Source organism: Odontesthes bonariensis, chromosome 8 (genome assembly GCF_027942865.1).
Source record: "Odontesthes bonariensis isolate fOdoBon6 chromosome 8, fOdoBon6.hap1, whole genome shotgun sequence".
Classification (NCBI taxonomy): Eukaryota; Metazoa; Chordata; class Actinopteri; order Atheriniformes; family Atherinopsidae; genus Odontesthes; species Odontesthes bonariensis.
Window position 1 is genome coordinate 16,905,863 of NC_134513.1, and position 18,531 is coordinate 16,924,393.

Below are 18,531 nucleotides of genomic sequence, written 5' to 3' on the forward strand. Positions count from 1 at the left end.
AGATTTAGAAAAGGATGACGATGGATGGCTGAGTAGTTGTATTCAGAAAGAATGGACGCTTAGTAACATAAGGTGTACTTTAAAGAAAGAGTAACACAATGGTAAGCATGCCTCTCCCAACCTTTTTGAATGTCTTGGTGGTAACAACTTATAAATTGGTTTACATTTTCTAAAAATAATGGAGTTGGAAAGTTAGGACAGCTGGACTTCTACTTTTTTACAAAACTTAAAAACTTTTACGAAAAAATTGGATGTATATAAAATCTTTAACTATTAAAGTTTAATGTTCCTTGAGGAGACATGTCAAATTAAATGAGACCACGTGATTTGATAAAAATAACAATGGGATGGTAAGTTACCTCCACATTGAGACACATTCTTGGCACCAGCGATGCCCTGTCCTTCAGTAATGGGACATGGCTCACAGGATAGCTGACCCACCGTGTCCTGGTACGTTCCAGGAGGGCACTGGATACACTGCTCCTGTTCTCCACTGTAAAATGCCCCCGTACCACAGCTCACTGAAGAAAAATGCAAAGGTGAATAGTAACATGTGAATCCTGCCAGAACAGTAACGTCAAGTTAGCCCACTAAACTCCGGACTTACCACAATGTCCATCTCGTAGGACTTGTCCCGTGCTGCAGGTCTCAACTCCCTCTGATATTTTGGATGGTTTCCGGGCCACTTCATACTCTGTTCCAGAAAACTGGATGTAGAACTGCTGTTTGGTGATTGACTTTCTTAGTGCTCGCATAGCACCCTGCAGCTTCTGTTTCATCCTTTCCCGCACACAATCAATGTTACAGGAGTCTGAGGCAAAAGACAGACACTGTCTTTTAGATGAAAATATCAAACGACCTCTTGTACATCTACCGTATAAATTTCCAATCTGAATTTAAATGGAATACCACACCTGAGGCATCCTCCTCCTTCATCTCCATTTCAAACTCAGCAGTAATGTGGGACACCTCTTTTGAAGGAGATTTACGCCCTCTCCGGCGCTTCTTTGACGAGTCACATTTGAGGTTGACAAATGTTACTTGACAGTCATCGGTGCATGGGAACTGGCCTCCTTTGAAATGAATAAACAGATTTATTGCAGTGTTTCACACGAGACGTTTAAATACACAGCAAAAAGACTTACATGACTGAACTGAAACATTGCTATAGCTATAGTATTCTATAGTATTCTGTGTGCAATGTTTTTTACCTTGAATATTCTGTTTTGATGAATCTCTGTGTTTCTCTTTGTTGCGGGGCCTCAGGTGACACTTGGCATCTTTGATCTTAAACCTGACCTTCTGCTTGATGGGTGGTGCCAGTGTGTCTTTATTGATAAAGACCAGAAAGATATACAAGGCTGTTATACATCTATTGTTTCAGTGATTTATTTGATCATTTCTTCAACTTTTGGCTGTGCAGTATTAACAATCACACTACAAAAATATACTAGATTTATATACTATATTATGAGGAAGTAAAGACGATTGCAGACACTGTGCTCAGCCAATGGCCCAGTGTCAGTTCTTTGAAAAGATTAGTTAAGATTAAGATTCGATTAAAGGTTCACACCAAACTTTGTTAACTTGAAAAGTCCCTTGACCAACTTGACACATAAAGGTGCCTTTAATTTGGTCCATTTGATCAAGGTTTGAGAGGATAAGACAAGTTCACTTTAAACCTTCTGCCTTCACTTGTTCACTCCTAAAGTCTACCTTTTGTTTTCCAAATTATGCGATTTTTCTGCGATTTTTTTTTCCTCAGCAGCTCTGAGTTGCATGCTGATTTGTGTTGTGCAACGGTTGGAAGTTATGTTATGGAAGTAATTAAAGCTGAAGAAGCTCTTTTGTTTTTAACATAATGTCATGAAGAGAATAAGCAGTTGTTATTTATGTTCATTAACATGTTCAGCATCATTTTCCTTTTAGAATCAGGTTCAGGGGGCCCCAGCGCAGTCTCCAGCTCAGGACCAGCCTTTTTTATCAGTTTGTTAAGTTTCTCGGAGGCACTGGCTGCAAAGCATTGCACTCACCACCACAGATTTGTAGAAAATGTGCAACATTTTGGTGCAGACACTGAAGACAACACAACCTTGGTGTTGTATTTCTAGTCCAGTCTGCTGTTCAGGTGGACTACCAGGTATCTGTGTTCCACAACTACCCCCACCTCTTCACCATGGACGGAGACTGTGTTTGGCTTATTCCTGGTCCTCCTAAAGTCCACAATCGTCTCTTTTGTTTTGTTTGTATTAAAGATGAGGTGATTGTTCCCACACTGTGCCACAAAGTGATTGACCAGTTTGCTGTACTTAGCCTCTTGTCCATTACTGATACACCAATCTCAGTATTTCTGGAGATGACAGGACTCTGTCTTGTACTAGAAGTCTGAGATATACAGAGTGAAGAGAAACAGGGAGAGTACAGTCTCCTCTGGTGCTCCTGTGCTGCTGATTAGCTCGCCGAGCTAAGTAAACTGTAGTGGGTCCTGAAAGGTATTCAATTGCTTCCTTAGGTGAGCCAATAACAGTCACTCTAGGACATTCATAATGTGGGATTTTAGGGCAACTGGTCTATCGTCACTTAGGACAGACGTATGAGAAATTTTTGTCACTGGAACAAGACAGAATGTCTTCCACAGTATTAATACTTTCTCTCGACTCAGGCTAAGGTTGAAGAGGCGCTGTATTTTCCACATAGCTGTTCTGCACAGGGTTCCGGGACACTGGGGCCAACACCATCTGGCCCTGCGGCCTTGTTCTGGTTCACTCTCTCCAGCTGCCTCTTCACCTGACTGCTGGAGACACACAGGCTGGAGGGGGAGGCAGAGGAGGTTTCATTGGCTGTGTTCGAAACCGCGTACTTCTCCTACTACTCCTACTACTCATACTGACTTTTTTCCCGAATGCATACTAGATTCGCCGAAATGTTGGGTATGTATCATGAGGTTACTACTCATACTCACACTACCCAAGATGTAACGTAACTTGACGTCGCTGATCGTCATTTCCTGTCAAAACGGCAGTTTCAAGCTAGCCACAACTAGGGTAGGTTCACTTCCTGTTTTCAAAACAAAAGCACCAATTGGATCGTAATGGCTTTCCCTATGACAAAAGGCAACGGGTATTTTATTTTGTGAAAATAACCGGAAGTGCGTTGCTCACTGCGGCTAGCTTTAGTAGCGCCTAATTCGTGGGAACAAAATTGTAAATAGCCGGTATTTGGTCAGGTTTTCAACACGTTGGGGATCTAAACGACTAATTTCTCGCCTGAAATTGTTTCAAATGTTGCTAAAGTTTACAGAGTTTAGAGCTTAAGCGAAATCAGCTTCAGGCCGGCTGATTTCGGCTCGGGTAGGAGCAAAATGCATTGTGGGTAAACGCGCTGCATACTGTCTGATCGATGAGTATGCCGTATGCAAGTATGTAGTATGCGAATTCAAACACAGCCATCGTGTCCTGATGTGCGGGGATGTTGGTGAGACGGTGTTATAATACATGACTGAGGTGGAGGATAACATTTTATGGGGGTGTGACATGTGGATACAGGTAGGGTGTGAAGTCTGTCTTTACCAAGGAGGCGGTTGAGGACCATGCTGAGTGTTGATCTGAGCTGAACTTCATCCCTTAACACAAGTTCTCTCACATTGTTCTTTTTTTCTTTTTCTGTACACTCCTTGCTCCATGTTATTTTCATAAAAGAAGATAACTGGTTAATAAGGTCAAGAAGTAAGTTAAGTGGCTGTCTCCTTTCCCTAGTTCAGGCAGTGGGAATATGTGGTGACAAGGTGTGGCTTTATTCAATGACCGAGGGAGAGATGGAACAGGACAGTTTAGGGAACAGTGCCAGGGCGTAGTTGACAAGCTCAGCTGAAGGGCATTCTCTTATCAACCTCTCCACTTTATATGCAGCAGTTTATTGTTTGCTGGGTTTGTCCAGACCTCGGAGATAGCTAAAAGAAAACAATTATCTTGATGCATTTGAAATGCCAACCTGGGTAACTTCTGTAAATATTTACAAGCATTGTAACTTTTGGCGCTTTTCCACTAGCTCGGCACGGCTCGCTACGGCTCGGTTTGGTTGTGTTTCCATTACACTTCGTGCCTCCTCGACGTGGGCGGGGTCGTGGTAACACGGCTGCACGTGTTGCTGCTCACCCTGTGGCTTTTTGTCGCACAAAAGGCAAGAGAAGAGAGCCAGAGAAGACTTCTGGCCGCCAGACAAAACAGTATTGAAAAGTACCGGAGAGTTTTGTTACAAGCTTCAAAAAGACGACGTTTGGAGGTAAGCTAACGGTTGCTAACGCTAGCTTTTATTATCCACGTTATGGCGCTTTCAGTGATGACACTCATCGCCCAATCAGTGGAAGGCAGTCGGCTGACGTCACGTTTTAGTAACGCTTTGGCCCGCTTGGAACCAGGGCTGAGGTGATACGGAAAATCGTACCGGTTGGAGGTACGGCGTGCTAGTGGAAACACGCAATAGCGTGCCGAAAAGCGCCATTAGTAGGATTGCACAGTAGTTTGTGTTCTCTGAACCAAGGTTGAATGTTTGGGGTAAAGTAAACATGTATGTAGACAAAGAGCTTTTATTTATTGAATACATCCATATGTATACACGCATGTATATTTATATATAATTTGTCTATAGAATGGAATAGAAAATTTAATAATATTTTGAGTGATGACAGTAGTAGGTTACAGTCAAGGTCACTGGATGTTTAATGAATGTTTAGTATGTTATACATGCTTGTTATACTGTACCAGCACAGCTGGGTAAAGCAGAGGTGGCATTCCTTTTCTGAGAAGTTTTGCTAGGCTGGATGGGCACTCCACATCTCAGCGTGTAACTGTTATCAGATTCTGTAAGAATGAAAAGAGACATAAAATTATTGAAGAATTGAAGGAACAATAATTGTTTTAAATCTAATTAAATAAGGTCCTTTATGAGGTTACAGAGAGCACATTTGTGAGGGTTGAAATATTAGATGTTTAATGGTCGCATTTATTCAGAAACAACCAGAGAGCCAAGATAAATATATGCTTAAATGTGACTTCAAACCCTGATGGCAAAATTAAAGCCAATATAAAAGAACAAAGAATCCTCCTTCTTTCCATATGTACGTGCACACACAAAGATGCATTTGAAGGACAGAAAGATGGATGCAACTCTTGGAAATTATAAAAAGTGAGACAATTAAATCAGAGCCAAGGTTACATTTGGCCACAGGAATTTACATGGCTCCCTCCCCCTAAAATTAAAATGTACTCCAAAAAGAAAGGAAAACAAATATTTTACTTCATGCCTCAGAGCTATCCATCATTCTCACACAATGGCTGCCAAGTCAAACAAATGATGGCCACACTAAGGAAAAAAAAGTATGATTAAAGAATGCGATCAATTTACAATTGCCTGTTAAGTACTATCACAGAAGGAGAGACTGGATTGCTAGCCAAAAGACTGGGAAGTGTGAGGCCAAGAAAACCTTGGAGAGTGAAAAACACATCAGTCTGAGCGGAGAGACCCCTGAGGAGTCCATAAATACAGCCATAAAGAGCACAAGCAGCTTCGTTTAGCATCAGAGGAAGTAAAAAGGAAAAAAAGAAAGAAAAGAAAAGGGTAGTAGATAGCTGCAACTGCTAGCTTGTACCACCAGAGGGCAGCCACTACAGCATGAAAACATAGAATACATCTTACAGCAGATGAGAGAAGTGGAGGATTTTCTTTAGATGCTCGATATTTTATTATCTTTTAAATCTTATAAATAAAAGCAAATGGAATATGCATAAGAACTGTTCCTAATCTCCTCTAAACATCACAGACATGATATGAAATGAAATGACAATCTTCGTAACCTTTTAATGTACACCTACAGTACTTGTTCTAAGAAACAATACAAATATTACATGTAGGCCTATATCTGAGAAAATGTAAAACACATAAGAAATTGCCTTTGGGCACTACTCTAATTACTTGGATTTGACTAATTTATTTTGTAAGTACAGAAGGTATGAGAGTGAATTTGATGTATAGGCCTGTTTTGTTTTTTTTAGGTTATGTAATATTGTAATTTAGGAAAACCAAAAAATGAAAGAAATAATCTTTTTTCCTTATGTCAAAAATAAGAATGATTGGACAGTGATCTTCAGAGTTTGTGTAATTTGTTATTTGATTCAATCGAGTAAATATTTTGACAACTGAGAATTACTGTATTATTTTCAGAATATGGCATATGACACCTTTCTTAATTCTGCATATGAATTATTTTCTTCACACTATCTTTTTTGGTAGTGGTGTTTTTACAGCACAGTAAGCACTATTGCCTCATAGCAAGACAGTTCCCTGTTTAAATCCCTGCTGGAACCTTCTGTTTGGAGTTTGAGTGCTAAAAATGCATTTTAGGTTGATTGGTGTTTCTAATGTGACCCTTGGAGTGAGTGTGCATGGCTGTTTGTCTGATATGTCTATGTGAGCCCTGTGATGGACAAGGGACCTGTCCAGGGTATACCCTGCCTCTTGCCCTGTGGCTGCTGGGATAGGATCCAACCCCACAGTGACCCTGAATTGGATCAAGCCGGTATAGAAAATGGATGTATGTATCGTTGGACTTAGATAAGCAGGTATAGGCTAGAAAAGGTTAGTGTTAGACTTAGGTGGAGTTTTTAAAAAATGACTGTAAGTCAGTGTCATCCAAAGCGATGAAAACTTTACTGTTTATGTGTATACCTGCGAGAAAGTGAGCGTTGGAGGGGCATGACAGTGAGCAGACCTCTGCCCCTCCGCTTTTGGTGCAAGTCAGTTGGGCTCGAGGTACTGGCTTTCCATTGGGAAGACATTTCACTGCTTCTGAGGGACACACACACAGATATACACATACCCACATTCATTACACCTGTGTTATGTCCACCATGCCACACGAGAAAAATGTCAAAAAGTCAATAAACTAAATTTGCAGACACATAGAGATGATACCTACCAATGCAATCTTTCTTGTTCCAGTGGAGTTTCTGTCCCAGTGGACACACACACTCGTAGCTACCCTGTGTATTTACGCAGCCATACTCACAGCTCCCATTGTTGATACTGCACTCATCAATATCTAATGCAATGGCACAGAGAACATATAAAGAGTGTCTATACATTTTTTCATTATAGTTGAGAAATAGACAAGCCCGACAAGGGGTCTGTATTATAGACATGTGAGATTGTGACAGTGTTTCCAGGAGCCATCTTCAAGCACATAATGTCCTTCTCACTTTTAAATGCATTTCTCTTTCAAATCAACACATTTTTCATACAAAATACAACTCCAACAGCCAATCCAAGCTAGTGTGCCGTTTTGCATATGTCTTCCATGCTCTTAGCAATAGGGTACATGTAAACAGACACTCACCTCCACAGTGAGTTAGGCCATAGAGAATGTATCCCTTATTGCACAAACACTCATAGCTGCCCGGGTAGTTGATGCAGGTGTGGTCACAGGTTCTCTCAAAAGAGCACTCGTCAATGTCTGAGTGAGACCAAAGAGATAACACATAACAGCTCCTGGATCCTGCTTCCATTTTGGAGAATGACATTTGCTTCTTAAGATCACTCTCAAGCTTTGTGTTAACATACTGTACAACATAACAACAGTTCTACTGTACAGTTTTGGGATCAACTAGTCATTTAAGGCAAATGGCCTTGATTTATTTTCTTATGGTACATACAATATAGAAATCATAACAATAAAATACAACAATATGTCAACATGTCATAATTATTATTAGTAGTATTTTTCATAGTAGTATTATTAACAATAATAGGTTGTCTAGGTTCTTAAAAAACACTTTAAAATGTGTTTCACTAAATCACTTCTGCTTTTTATTATGCATATGCCCTTTCTGTACATCACACACCGATGAGTATAGTGGTAACAATGTGGGGTTCAGTACTCTTACCAAAGGGACAATGTTTTATTCAAGGACACTTCAACATGTGGAGTAGTTTAGGAATGCTGAGCCGCTGGTAGGAGGTTGACCACTCTACCCACTTCCTTTTTTTATATTTTAAGTGCTGTTTTTATAGCTGTTTACTACTTTTTTCCTTGACAGCTCAACTGGTAGTTCACTTTAATTTATCAATAAAGACCATCTCATCTCATCTTATGTTATCAAGTCTGAGACAGATTTGCTTACTGATATCAAACTTCAGGATTTATGATCCAGTTCGGAATAATTTTCACCTCACAAGAGGCTAAAAAGTATTCTAGATTCACAAGAAACAATTGTAACACGGTCAGTGTGTCAAATTCTGAAAATATTAATAGAATAAGGAACAAGTTTAACAATAGCCCATTTAATTCTAACGGCCAATAGAAGTATTGTCATGTCTCATGGACATAAGGTTTGTGTTATGATTGGCTTAACATACTGGATATTTAATGGCTCATTTATGTAAAAACAGATTGCTCCCTGAGAACTAAATAGCCCAGCTCATTAATTACAGTGGATATCATCTTAAATAAATGCTCCTAGTCCAAACTTAAAAGAAGACAAAAACAAACAAATGAAAAATCAATAAATAAAGAACTCCAAACACTAAGAATGTACAAAGTAAATATTAATTCAAGAATGTGCGCGCATGTATGCACATGCTTGCCATGCTTGTGTTTATGTATACTTTCCCAGCACCAAATATTATTAATCTAGTAGGAATAGATGGCAGCTTTTCAGGCTCACCTGGTTTATTTCAGGATGTTCCATGGGGCTTTACAGGAGCTAAAAATATAACATGTTATTATGGAGTGTGTAACGCAGAGGAAGTTGTTAAACCCTGAATGTTGGCTAGGCAAATAGTCCAGGCAAATGCCCATGTGTGGTCTTTGAAAAACCTTGCCTTTGTGGTTGGAGGTAGCCCTTAAGCAGGGTGAACATGAACTGAGTAGAGCATGTATATATATATATATATATATATATATATATATATATATATATACATATATATGAGACAACAGAGAGAGAGAGAGAAAGACATAAAGAGCAAGAGATGTGATTGGAGCTGTACTTATAAATTGGTTGATTTTGTGTCTCCATGATGCCCACTCTTGGTGTATCTAAATGAATAAATCTTAATACTTATATTTCTCAGCTAGTTCTGGTAAATACACAAAAATGTAGAAATTCCTTTCTAAAGTAATTTCCTTCCTGTAGATAGGAAACTATTTTTACAACCCCACCTCCATGACGTGTTTGATCAGTTTATGAAGTGTCCCCTTTTTATCTTTCACACTATAACATTTTGAACCATTTCAATGACCTGTTTGACCTGCAGCAGAGAAGCAAGTTTAATGTTACACTAGTGTTTGAAGAGGATTTTATAATAAATTCAGTTCCAATCACTTCCATAGCAACAGGTGTATAATTTCAAGCACCTAGGAATGCAGACTGCTTCTACAAACATTTGGAAAAATGGGTCGCTCTCAGGAGCTCAGTGAGCTTCCAGCGTGGTACCGTGATAGGATGCCACCCGTGCAACATGTCCAGTAATTAAATTTCCTGGGTTTCCATGGCCGAGCAGCTGCATCCAAGCCATACATCACCAAGTGCAATGCACAGCGATGGATGCAGTGGTGTAAAGCACGCCACCACTGGACTCTAGATTAGTGGAGACGCGTTCTCTGGAGTGACGAATCACGCTTCTCCATCTGGCAATCTGATGGATGAGTCTGGGTTTGGTAGTTGCCAGAAGAACAGCACTTGTCTGACTGCATTGTACTAAATGTAAAGTTTGGTGGAGGGGGAATTATGGTGTGGGGTTGTTTTTCAGGAGCTGGGCTTGGCCCCTTTGTTCCAATGAACTCTGAATGCTTCAGCATACCAAGAGATTTTGGACAATTTCATGCGCCCCAGTGCACAAAGCAAAGGTCCATAAAGACATGGATGAGTGAGTTTGGCGTGGAAGAACTTGACTGGCCTGCACAGAGTCCTGCCCAATAGAACACCTTTGGAACGAATTAGAGCAGAGACTGCGAGCCAGGCCCTCTCATCCAACATCAGTGTCTGACCTCACAAATGTGCTTCTGCAAGAAAAAATTCCCATAACCACACTCGTAAACCTTGTGGAAAGCTTGCCCAGAAGAGTTGAAGCTGTTATAGCTGCAAAGGGGTGGGCCAACGTCATATTTATATTAAACCCTCTGGATTAAGAATGAGTTGTCACTTAAGTTATGCGTGTTAAGACAGATGAGCGAATACTTTTGGCAATGTAGTGTTTTTTCTCTTTGACAGGCTTAGAAAGCTATGGCAAGGTAGCACAGGTGTGTTTGTAATTGTGATCACATGTTACATGTAGCTCATGAGACGAAACACACATTCCAAATTCTGAATATATTACTGATGCCGTGCAGTTAATTCAACACACGAACAAACTGTTTCAAAATGGTGGTTTGGGGCTGAGGACAGAAGATCCTCGTGGTTTTCGTAAAGCTTATTGGTTTGGACAGACTTCCATCGAGTCCAATATCCCTACAGCTCAACGCCAGTCACCCCTTTCATCCCTGACCACAACTCTCACATTGTTCTCCTTGAGCAAACTTTCTAGTTCTTCATTTGCACACCACCTTGCTTTATCTTATTTTCCTTTTCAGCTGTTTTAAACAGTCCTCAATAACTCCCTGTCATGACAGTTATGGCCATAGATGTTGCCTCCGTGTGCCTTACAGAGTACATTCCAGTCTGTGGTGTCAAAGCATTTCTGTAGATCTTCTTCAGCTCTTGAGACAACATTTTCAAAGTCTGTATTTCTCAAAGACTGCTAAACAATTAGTTTTTCAAAATTTTCAAACTGTAGTAGTGTCACAATTCATGGTTGTAAATTGTGAGATAGCGTTCAGCCACCTAGCGATAGCTGCACCTGTTACGGTGTTTACTGCTCGGAAGCAGGGGACCACTTGGTCTGCTCTTCGGTCTGTACAGTTTACACAGCCCGCATTGATATGAAGGGAGGCAGACTTTTTCTGGGGGGACGATTTTGTGATGCAAATGTATCACTCTTTTGAACGCATATTGTTTTGAGAAGCAAGACGCTTTATTTTCGGGACCCTAGCAAACTAGCCGGACTACCTTCGTCCACGCCAAAACTCGGCTGGAACTCGGCTCACAGGACGCAGCGGGGGGTAAGTCAAAGTTCATAAATGATATTGCTAATATGGGATGTCATACAGCTTCATGTCAAAAGAGGCGAAATATCCCTTTAAGTATTTACCATCTATAACATGGTCCCCTTAATGCGCCTATTTTGACACTTAACATGCGCTTGTTGACAAAGAGAGGTTGCATATTTTTCAAATGTAATTATAGAACGGAACTCCTTGCATGAACAAGCAATACACCATGTTGTTTTTGGAAGGACAGTTTCAAATCACTGTATGGGCTCATAACAACTTCTGAAAACCAGTTTTAGTGAACATTTGTCATTACATCCACAAGTACATAATGGAACTTTATCATGCAAATAAAAAACAACATTCATATAAGTTCAAGAAGCATAGTCACCTTAGCGACTTATCTCATGTACGATAGATCAGTGTGTTTTGACAGCTATCAGTCACTGACCTTGGCATGTCCGTTCATCGGTGAGAAGTTTGTGGCCTTTTTGGCAGCTGCACTCAAACGAGCCCACGGTGTTTCGGCAAAAGTGATCGCAACCTCCATTGTGCTCCAGGCATTCATCGATATCTGGATCAAGAAAATAAAAAATATAAAAATGTAATCAATCAATAACAATTTATGTTTGAATAATGACCTGTATGTTAAACTGAGTCCCTTTGATTCACATACATGGGACATGAAAATCGATTATGACAACTAAACTGCACCAGATGCCAATCAACCTTCTTAGCATCACTTACCAAAATCTGTCCCACCATGATAACCTCTTAAAAATATGCTCAAGATCTCTTCAAAGTATTGATAGGACGGTCAGTGTGGGCATTAGACCCTCAAAGATGGTGAGGGGATTTTTCTTTTTTTCCACTGTGCTTTGTATGTACTTCTGGTAAATAGATTCAACAGAATCGAAAAGTACAGTGAGTTGCCACCTTGAGTCAAACCTTTTTAGAAGTTTAACTACAATGTATGAACTGAAATTATACATTTCTTATTTGCTTCTCTAAAGATGCTGAGTAGACAATGCACCTTCCACTGTCCAATCCCATGACACACTAATTCCCTAAAACTAATAATTTGATTGTCTTGTTGACAGCAAGTACAATTTCAATGCATGCAACATTGGACAATGTTTTGCCTCTTAAAAAAAGATAATAAGTCAGAAAAGGCTGGCTCCTTGGTATAATTCACAGCTGCATAACCTCAAAGCAGACGACAAGAAAGTTGGAAAGAAAATGGTGTGATGCATACTCAATCTCAATTAGCCTGCAAAACTAGATTAACTAATTATAGACCAATATCCAAGCTCCCTTTTATGTCGAGCGTTCTGGAAAAAGTTGTTGCAGCTTAACTTTGGGATCAATTACACAGAAATAATCAGTTTGAAGAGTTTCAGTCAGGATTCAGATCACATCATAGCACAGAAACGAAACTGGTGAAAGTTACCAGTGATCTCCTCTTGGCCTCTGATAGTGGACTTGTGTCTGTGCATGGGAGGGGGCAACAACAGCAGGGGAGAAACTACATTGTGATCTGATTTTTTACAGTCAGGGTTTTACAAAATATCATTTGTAACCTCATAACCTAATACAGTTGATCTGATATATTGCCTTGGAAGTAACACAACTAAAATAGTTAGCCAGATATGCTAACTTTACTTTAAAGTAAACAAAGACATGTTGAGAGCAGATTGCTGCTTTGTAGTCGTCATGAAAACTCTTATGGCATTTAGTATTTGCTATTTAGGATGCAGTGGTAAGGTGGGGACTGATTTTTACACCTGACCCTGCTGCATATATATATTTCTAGCAGTTTCTGTTTCAGAAATTCTAAATTTGGGGAGGAGAATGTTCAAATGGATCTTGCACAGTGACTTACAAAGCTTTATTATTGCAACTTAATGCCAATTACACCATTATTTACAAAGAAAAGCATGCCATATATTTTGCACTTAACATGGATGTGGTAGTTGCTGTGCTGAGTGCCCATAGGTCTTACAAAATAACAATGAGGGGGAGTTTATTCCTAAAAAATTATATGGCTCCAGTATTAATGATCAATAAAACTAAGCCATTGTTATAGACAGGTAGAATAATTAAATATAAATCAGTTGACAAACATGCATGTTACGTGTCAGAGGAATGTGGTAGAAATATTCAGAACCAGGGGTCTGAATGTCTGTCTGCGGTCTGTCCCTCACAACATGGAAGAAATGTAATGTTACTGCGTGACACACAGATTTATATTCACATGCTTTCATTTTCTAGAATAATGTCTGTTTATAATATCTCAGGGAAGGACAGTAGGCTGTTAGGTATATCTGAGAGGTTTTCTTCATTCTTGTTATCAGGGTTAATTTCAGGCCATGGTCATCCCCTTGAAAAAATGCAGCTTGGATATCTTTAACTTGACAGGTAAACGGCAGTAATATGGCTTCTGTTGTAACAAGACACAAGCTAGTTCTGTGTTGTTGGTAAACTACATGAACCTTATTGTTAGTAGGTGTGCTTGTTTTTGACTAATGCAATGTGTGCTGCTCAGTTTTAGAATCTCACTCTCAGAACTAGACACACTTATATGCACCAATTATGACTTACAACCATAAATTAATATGCTTAGTAAATCTGAACCTATGGTCCACTTTCAGTGCAGAGTTTTCATATCCAAATGGAGGGTCTACCGCATTAAGTACAGTTCAAAACCCTCAGTCAAAATTAAATTGCTTTTGTTTGAATGAAGAAAGCAATAATCTCTTTTGAAGGCAGAATCTGTCGTGTCATTTTGAAATGAGATGCATGTCAGGGGAGGTGAGAGGTTTATTTATTTCAAACTATTACAAAAACCACGGCCGTGACAGAATACCATAAACTCAACTAGAGAAAAAAAAAAAAAAAAAAGCGAATACAACAAGAAACTGACTGCGACTAAGGACATCTTTGTTGTTTAACAAAGACAAACCATGGATGAAACAACGGTGAGGATCTCAAAATGACTGAGGGAAAACAGGGAGCTTACATACTGAAGGGAGCCTGATGGATAAATGGATGCAGCTGAGAGGACTGAACATAGGTGAATGAATGGAACTAATGACCAGAACACGGAAACTGGGGAAGCAATGAGTGAGAATGGCTAAACCAAGACAAGACACTGACCCAAGTAAATGACAAAGACAAACATGAATGTAACTAATGACTATGACTAAAGGATGGAAAAATACAAACGGAAAAAATCCTGAAACTAATAACAGAGGAACAGAGAGAAACAATGAACCCATAAAAAACCTAGACATGAAAAACAGAAACAAAGACCAAAAAACCACAAACCCATGGATGTTGCCAGTGGTAACAAATGGCAAGTTATTAATGAATGAATAGCTTATCAATACTTTGACAAAAAATGAAGTATAGTTTTTTTTTTATATATAAAAAACAACACTTTTTCAAAATAAAGCAGGTTATTAAAAAACAACAAGATTATAAGCTATTATAACCAATCTATTTTTTTTTTTAGAAGTGCCTCCATTGCTGATATCGTATTTGGTGATAAAGGGAAGGCTTCCCCATGCCTGCTTTTGTATTTCCTCACTATTACCTCCTTTTAGAAAACGTCCACAGTTGTGAGCGTGACTCCTCACAGAGTTATACTTGCAATTGTTCTATTTTGGCTAAGTTAGAATACATATAAGTATATTATTATAATATAGTTAATTATTAATAACAATGATACGATAGTAATAGTATAATTATTAATAATATGCGTAACATAAAATTATTATGATTTTATTTATCAAAATGCTGCGGAGTCCACTTAAATGTAGGCCTTTAAAATTTCGGTTGCATGTACATTATTTAATTAGATCGTAATCAGTAATGTTGTAATGTTATTCAATTTTAATAATTTTACTTACTTGGATAGCTGAATGAAAATAATGTATAAAGTTGACATTTCGTACTTTGAATCTAAGTAAGTGATGGTGTCCCCTGTTGCCCATAGAGCATATTCCACATAAACACCAATGATAAAACTAGAAACACATCTCCTCAAGAAAACACAATTCAATCCAATGTTGTGAAGTTTTTAGCTTTGCTGACTTTATAAATTAATTTGGAAAAAAAGATACAAGGTCAAAACTTTTCTGAACGCTAGAAAAGTTTAAAGATTTTATTGCTTGTCACTGGGAGAACTCACCGGCTTTACAGGCCTGCCATGGGTCATTATATGAGCTTAGCTGTGCTTGTATAATTATTGTTTGGAAGGGGTTTAATGGATTTTAATTTCCCTGAAAATGTCAAGGTCATCATTTACTGCATTTTGTGAATTTTGAGTTATCATTTAACAAAATTATGGGGCAGAGGTGGGCTCAAGGTGTGTTGGTAGGCAAGACATCTATACAAACTCAGTAACACAAACACTTCTAAAACATGCTCTTTTGGCCCATTGTCTCATGGGCTCCCATGCCTATGTAACAGTTGATACAACCCCAAGTCTACCCACCACAGACACAGCTTACTAATTATCTTGGCAACTGCAAACATTGGCAAAACCAGCATCTACTTATGCTTAATGATCCCTTTGGGGATGGCTAAGTCGTTTAACAGGGTATATAATTACCCTGAGTGAACCTAAATATTCTTTGAGCTTAAGTAAATACATTAAGGCTCCACACATCTTGAAATGATAAAGTTTGGAGAGAAAAAAGACAAGACAGATAAAGGCAAGTCAGGAGGGTGGGTGGGTGAAAGGAAAGGTTCCTTTAGTTCCCTTGACTCAGAACTGGTGCTGCAAATCAATCTGCTAAAACACTGTCCAAGGAATCAGTCATTTTCTGGCATTCCGAATGCCTTTTATCAGGTTAATGTAGACGTGAAATGATTTTCTTGTAACCTCTTCAATGATTTATGTTGGTGAGTGTGGTGTTTATAGAATATTCTCTTTTTTTTTGCATTTATCGAATATGCAAAAATATCAAAATATGATAACAACATTTAAATTTTTCTAAGAAAATTTAGTTCTATATAAATCTGATATTGTCAATATAAATTTGAAGGTAAAGGAACTTTGCGATTAGGTTCGTAATTCAAAGGAATAGAAATCTAAAGCAAAGATGTTGCTTTGGTATGTGGAATATAGAAACACAGTGGAATGTAATAGTATTACAATGTTCATTCATAGACCCTCATTACAACAAGCTACTGGGTTTTGCCACACACATGAATAATGGAATGCTAGGAACTCTACAAACTCTAAAACTCTAAAAGCATTCATCAATAACTCAATGGGATTGGAATACAAACCCTGGAACCCAATCTCAACCCAAATACACAAGTATGACCTAACCACAAATGTTAACCTCATGATGGCAGTGCAGGGCTCTCTAAATTGAATAAGATTAACCATCTGGTGAATATAAATGTCTGTACAAAATCTAATGGCAGAACACTGATACTGCTAATACGGATATTTCAGTTGGGTCAAGGTAGAAGATGGTTCAGCTTTTAGGGAATTTCTACTATAGCAGCATGGTAAAAAAAAAAAAAAGTAGCACTTCTATCTGCCCTCAGTCTGTTTAAAAGATGAAAAGCAGTTGAAGAATAAAAACTTGGGACTATGGGGCTCCCTGATGTGATCACAGAAAAGCATCTGAATTGCTCTTTCATGTCCTCTGAGCTCCCAATCTAAAATTTGCATTATATGAAATTGATTTATTTTGATTTCAATTCGAGTGATTTTATTGTAATTAGAATTACAACTAATTGGATCATTGACTTACAATGGAGTGCCTTGAGATTAAATATTTTGTGATTAGGTACTGTATAAATAAAACTGTCATTGTGGAAAAGACAAGAAAATTATTGTTTATTCACAAGGTGTCTATTTTGAGTATTCTATTAAATTTTACCTCTATGAATACACCGATTTCTTTCTTTCTTTGATTAATTCATTAATAAATGTATACATTTAAAAATCAAATTAAATAAAAATTTTCAGATGAAAACTGAATATACTGTACATTACATAAATATAAATACAAACTGTACAATCAAAGACAGAAATTCAATTAAACTTTGAAGCAATGGTTTTTAGAGTTGTTAGGGGCTCTCTCACACTGTTAGGAGGAAGTAGTTGATGGGTATCGTCAGTCAGCTATGGCTAAGGAGCTTTATGATTGTAAAAAGCCTGTATGCAGTGGGCTTAGAATTGTACTTGATATGGCCGGACTCTCCTCCAAAATCTGTCTGCAGTGGTTAGGAAAAATATACTGGAGTACTGTAAAGTAATTGCCCCTAATTTTCCTCTAATTCCTCTAATTTCACACTGTAGATAGTGATACTCATCATATTTGGTCCAGTTGTGCATTTGTGACTATTTTTTCGAATTTCAAACACACATCATATACAATGCAATTTTTCATTGTGTAGAAAAAAAACTCCTTAATTTCTGAAAAGGGACATTTTTGTCCCCTTTTAAAGCGACCGAAAAACATATATTAATATTTTTTTTCCACTTTGTTTTCATAAATCTTTTATTCCACTTCAGTTCTGATCATAACTACCAAGTTTTCAATTATTTTAAAAAAAATTAACCCTTTAGATGCCAATTTGAACTTTTTAGCCCAAATTTTAAGCCTTTAGGTGCCAGTATTTTCAAAATATGGAATGCAAAGTGGAATTATTGAGTAGGGATAATTATGGTCTGGGATATGTCAATGATTAGCAACAACATTGATTTTTAGGGATTTTTAATTTTTTTATTATGCCTGATTTAAAAAAAAAACTCCTTAATTTCTGAAAAGGGACATTTTTGTCCCCTTCTAAAATGATCCCCAAAATACCATATGTTAATATTTTTTCCCCCTTTTTTTTTCATAAATCTTTTCTTCCACTTCAGTTCTGATCATAACCATCAAGTTTTCAATTATTTTCAAAAAATTAACCCTTTAAATACTAGTGTATATGAGGTAAACACCAATTTCTGTTAAAAAACACACAAAAACTGCTGTATTTTCAATGTAAAGTGAAATAATCTATGGGGGATTATTAGGTCTGTGATATGTCATTGATGAGCTACAACATCAGTTTTTACAGCTTTTTAGTTTTTCTGCAATGGCAGATTACAGAAACGGCTCCCATAGACATCCATTATAATGAATACAGCATTAGATATTGGCACACACACACACACACCCTGTGTTTGTTTGATAAACCCAATTCCAGAGTATCCTGTTGCAGTGCTAATCCCAGAGGAACCCAACTGAGCATCACTACATCGGCACCGATGGGTAACAGGTAGGGTAAAGTGAAAGACCTATAACTCCTTACCTCTGATCCCATCATTCAGAAGTCAAGAGTAGGATTATGTTGTTATGTAGGATAATCTGTCGGCCGTG

The 18,531-nt window shown here is 38.2% G+C and overlaps 1 protein-coding gene across 3 annotated transcripts in view; it reads right to left on the reverse strand.

Moving 5' to 3' along the window:
* scube1 (signal peptide, CUB domain, EGF-like 1) overlaps positions 1–18,531 on the reverse strand; it is a 135,690-nt gene that overhangs the window by 12,189 nt on the left and 104,970 nt on the right. For 2 of the 3 annotated variants that reach the window (XM_075471954.1, XM_075471952.1), the window contains 9 exons: positions 11,592–11,714; positions 7,391–7,507; positions 6,974–7,096; positions 6,724–6,843; positions 4,761–4,859; positions 1,212–1,328; positions 915–1,073; positions 608–811; positions 360–521 (listed from right to left, as the gene is read on the reverse strand). In XM_075471954.1, coding sequence (XP_075328069.1) covers positions 360–521; positions 608–811; positions 915–1,073; positions 1,212–1,328; positions 4,761–4,859; positions 6,724–6,843; positions 6,974–7,096; positions 7,391–7,507; positions 11,592–11,714 — 1,224 coding nt within the window. The remainder of the gene's footprint in view (positions 1–359; positions 522–607; positions 812–914; positions 1,074–1,211; positions 1,329–4,760; positions 4,860–6,723; positions 6,844–6,973; positions 7,097–7,390; positions 7,508–11,591; positions 11,715–18,531) is intronic. The other variant, XM_075471953.1, reaches the window with a different exon arrangement.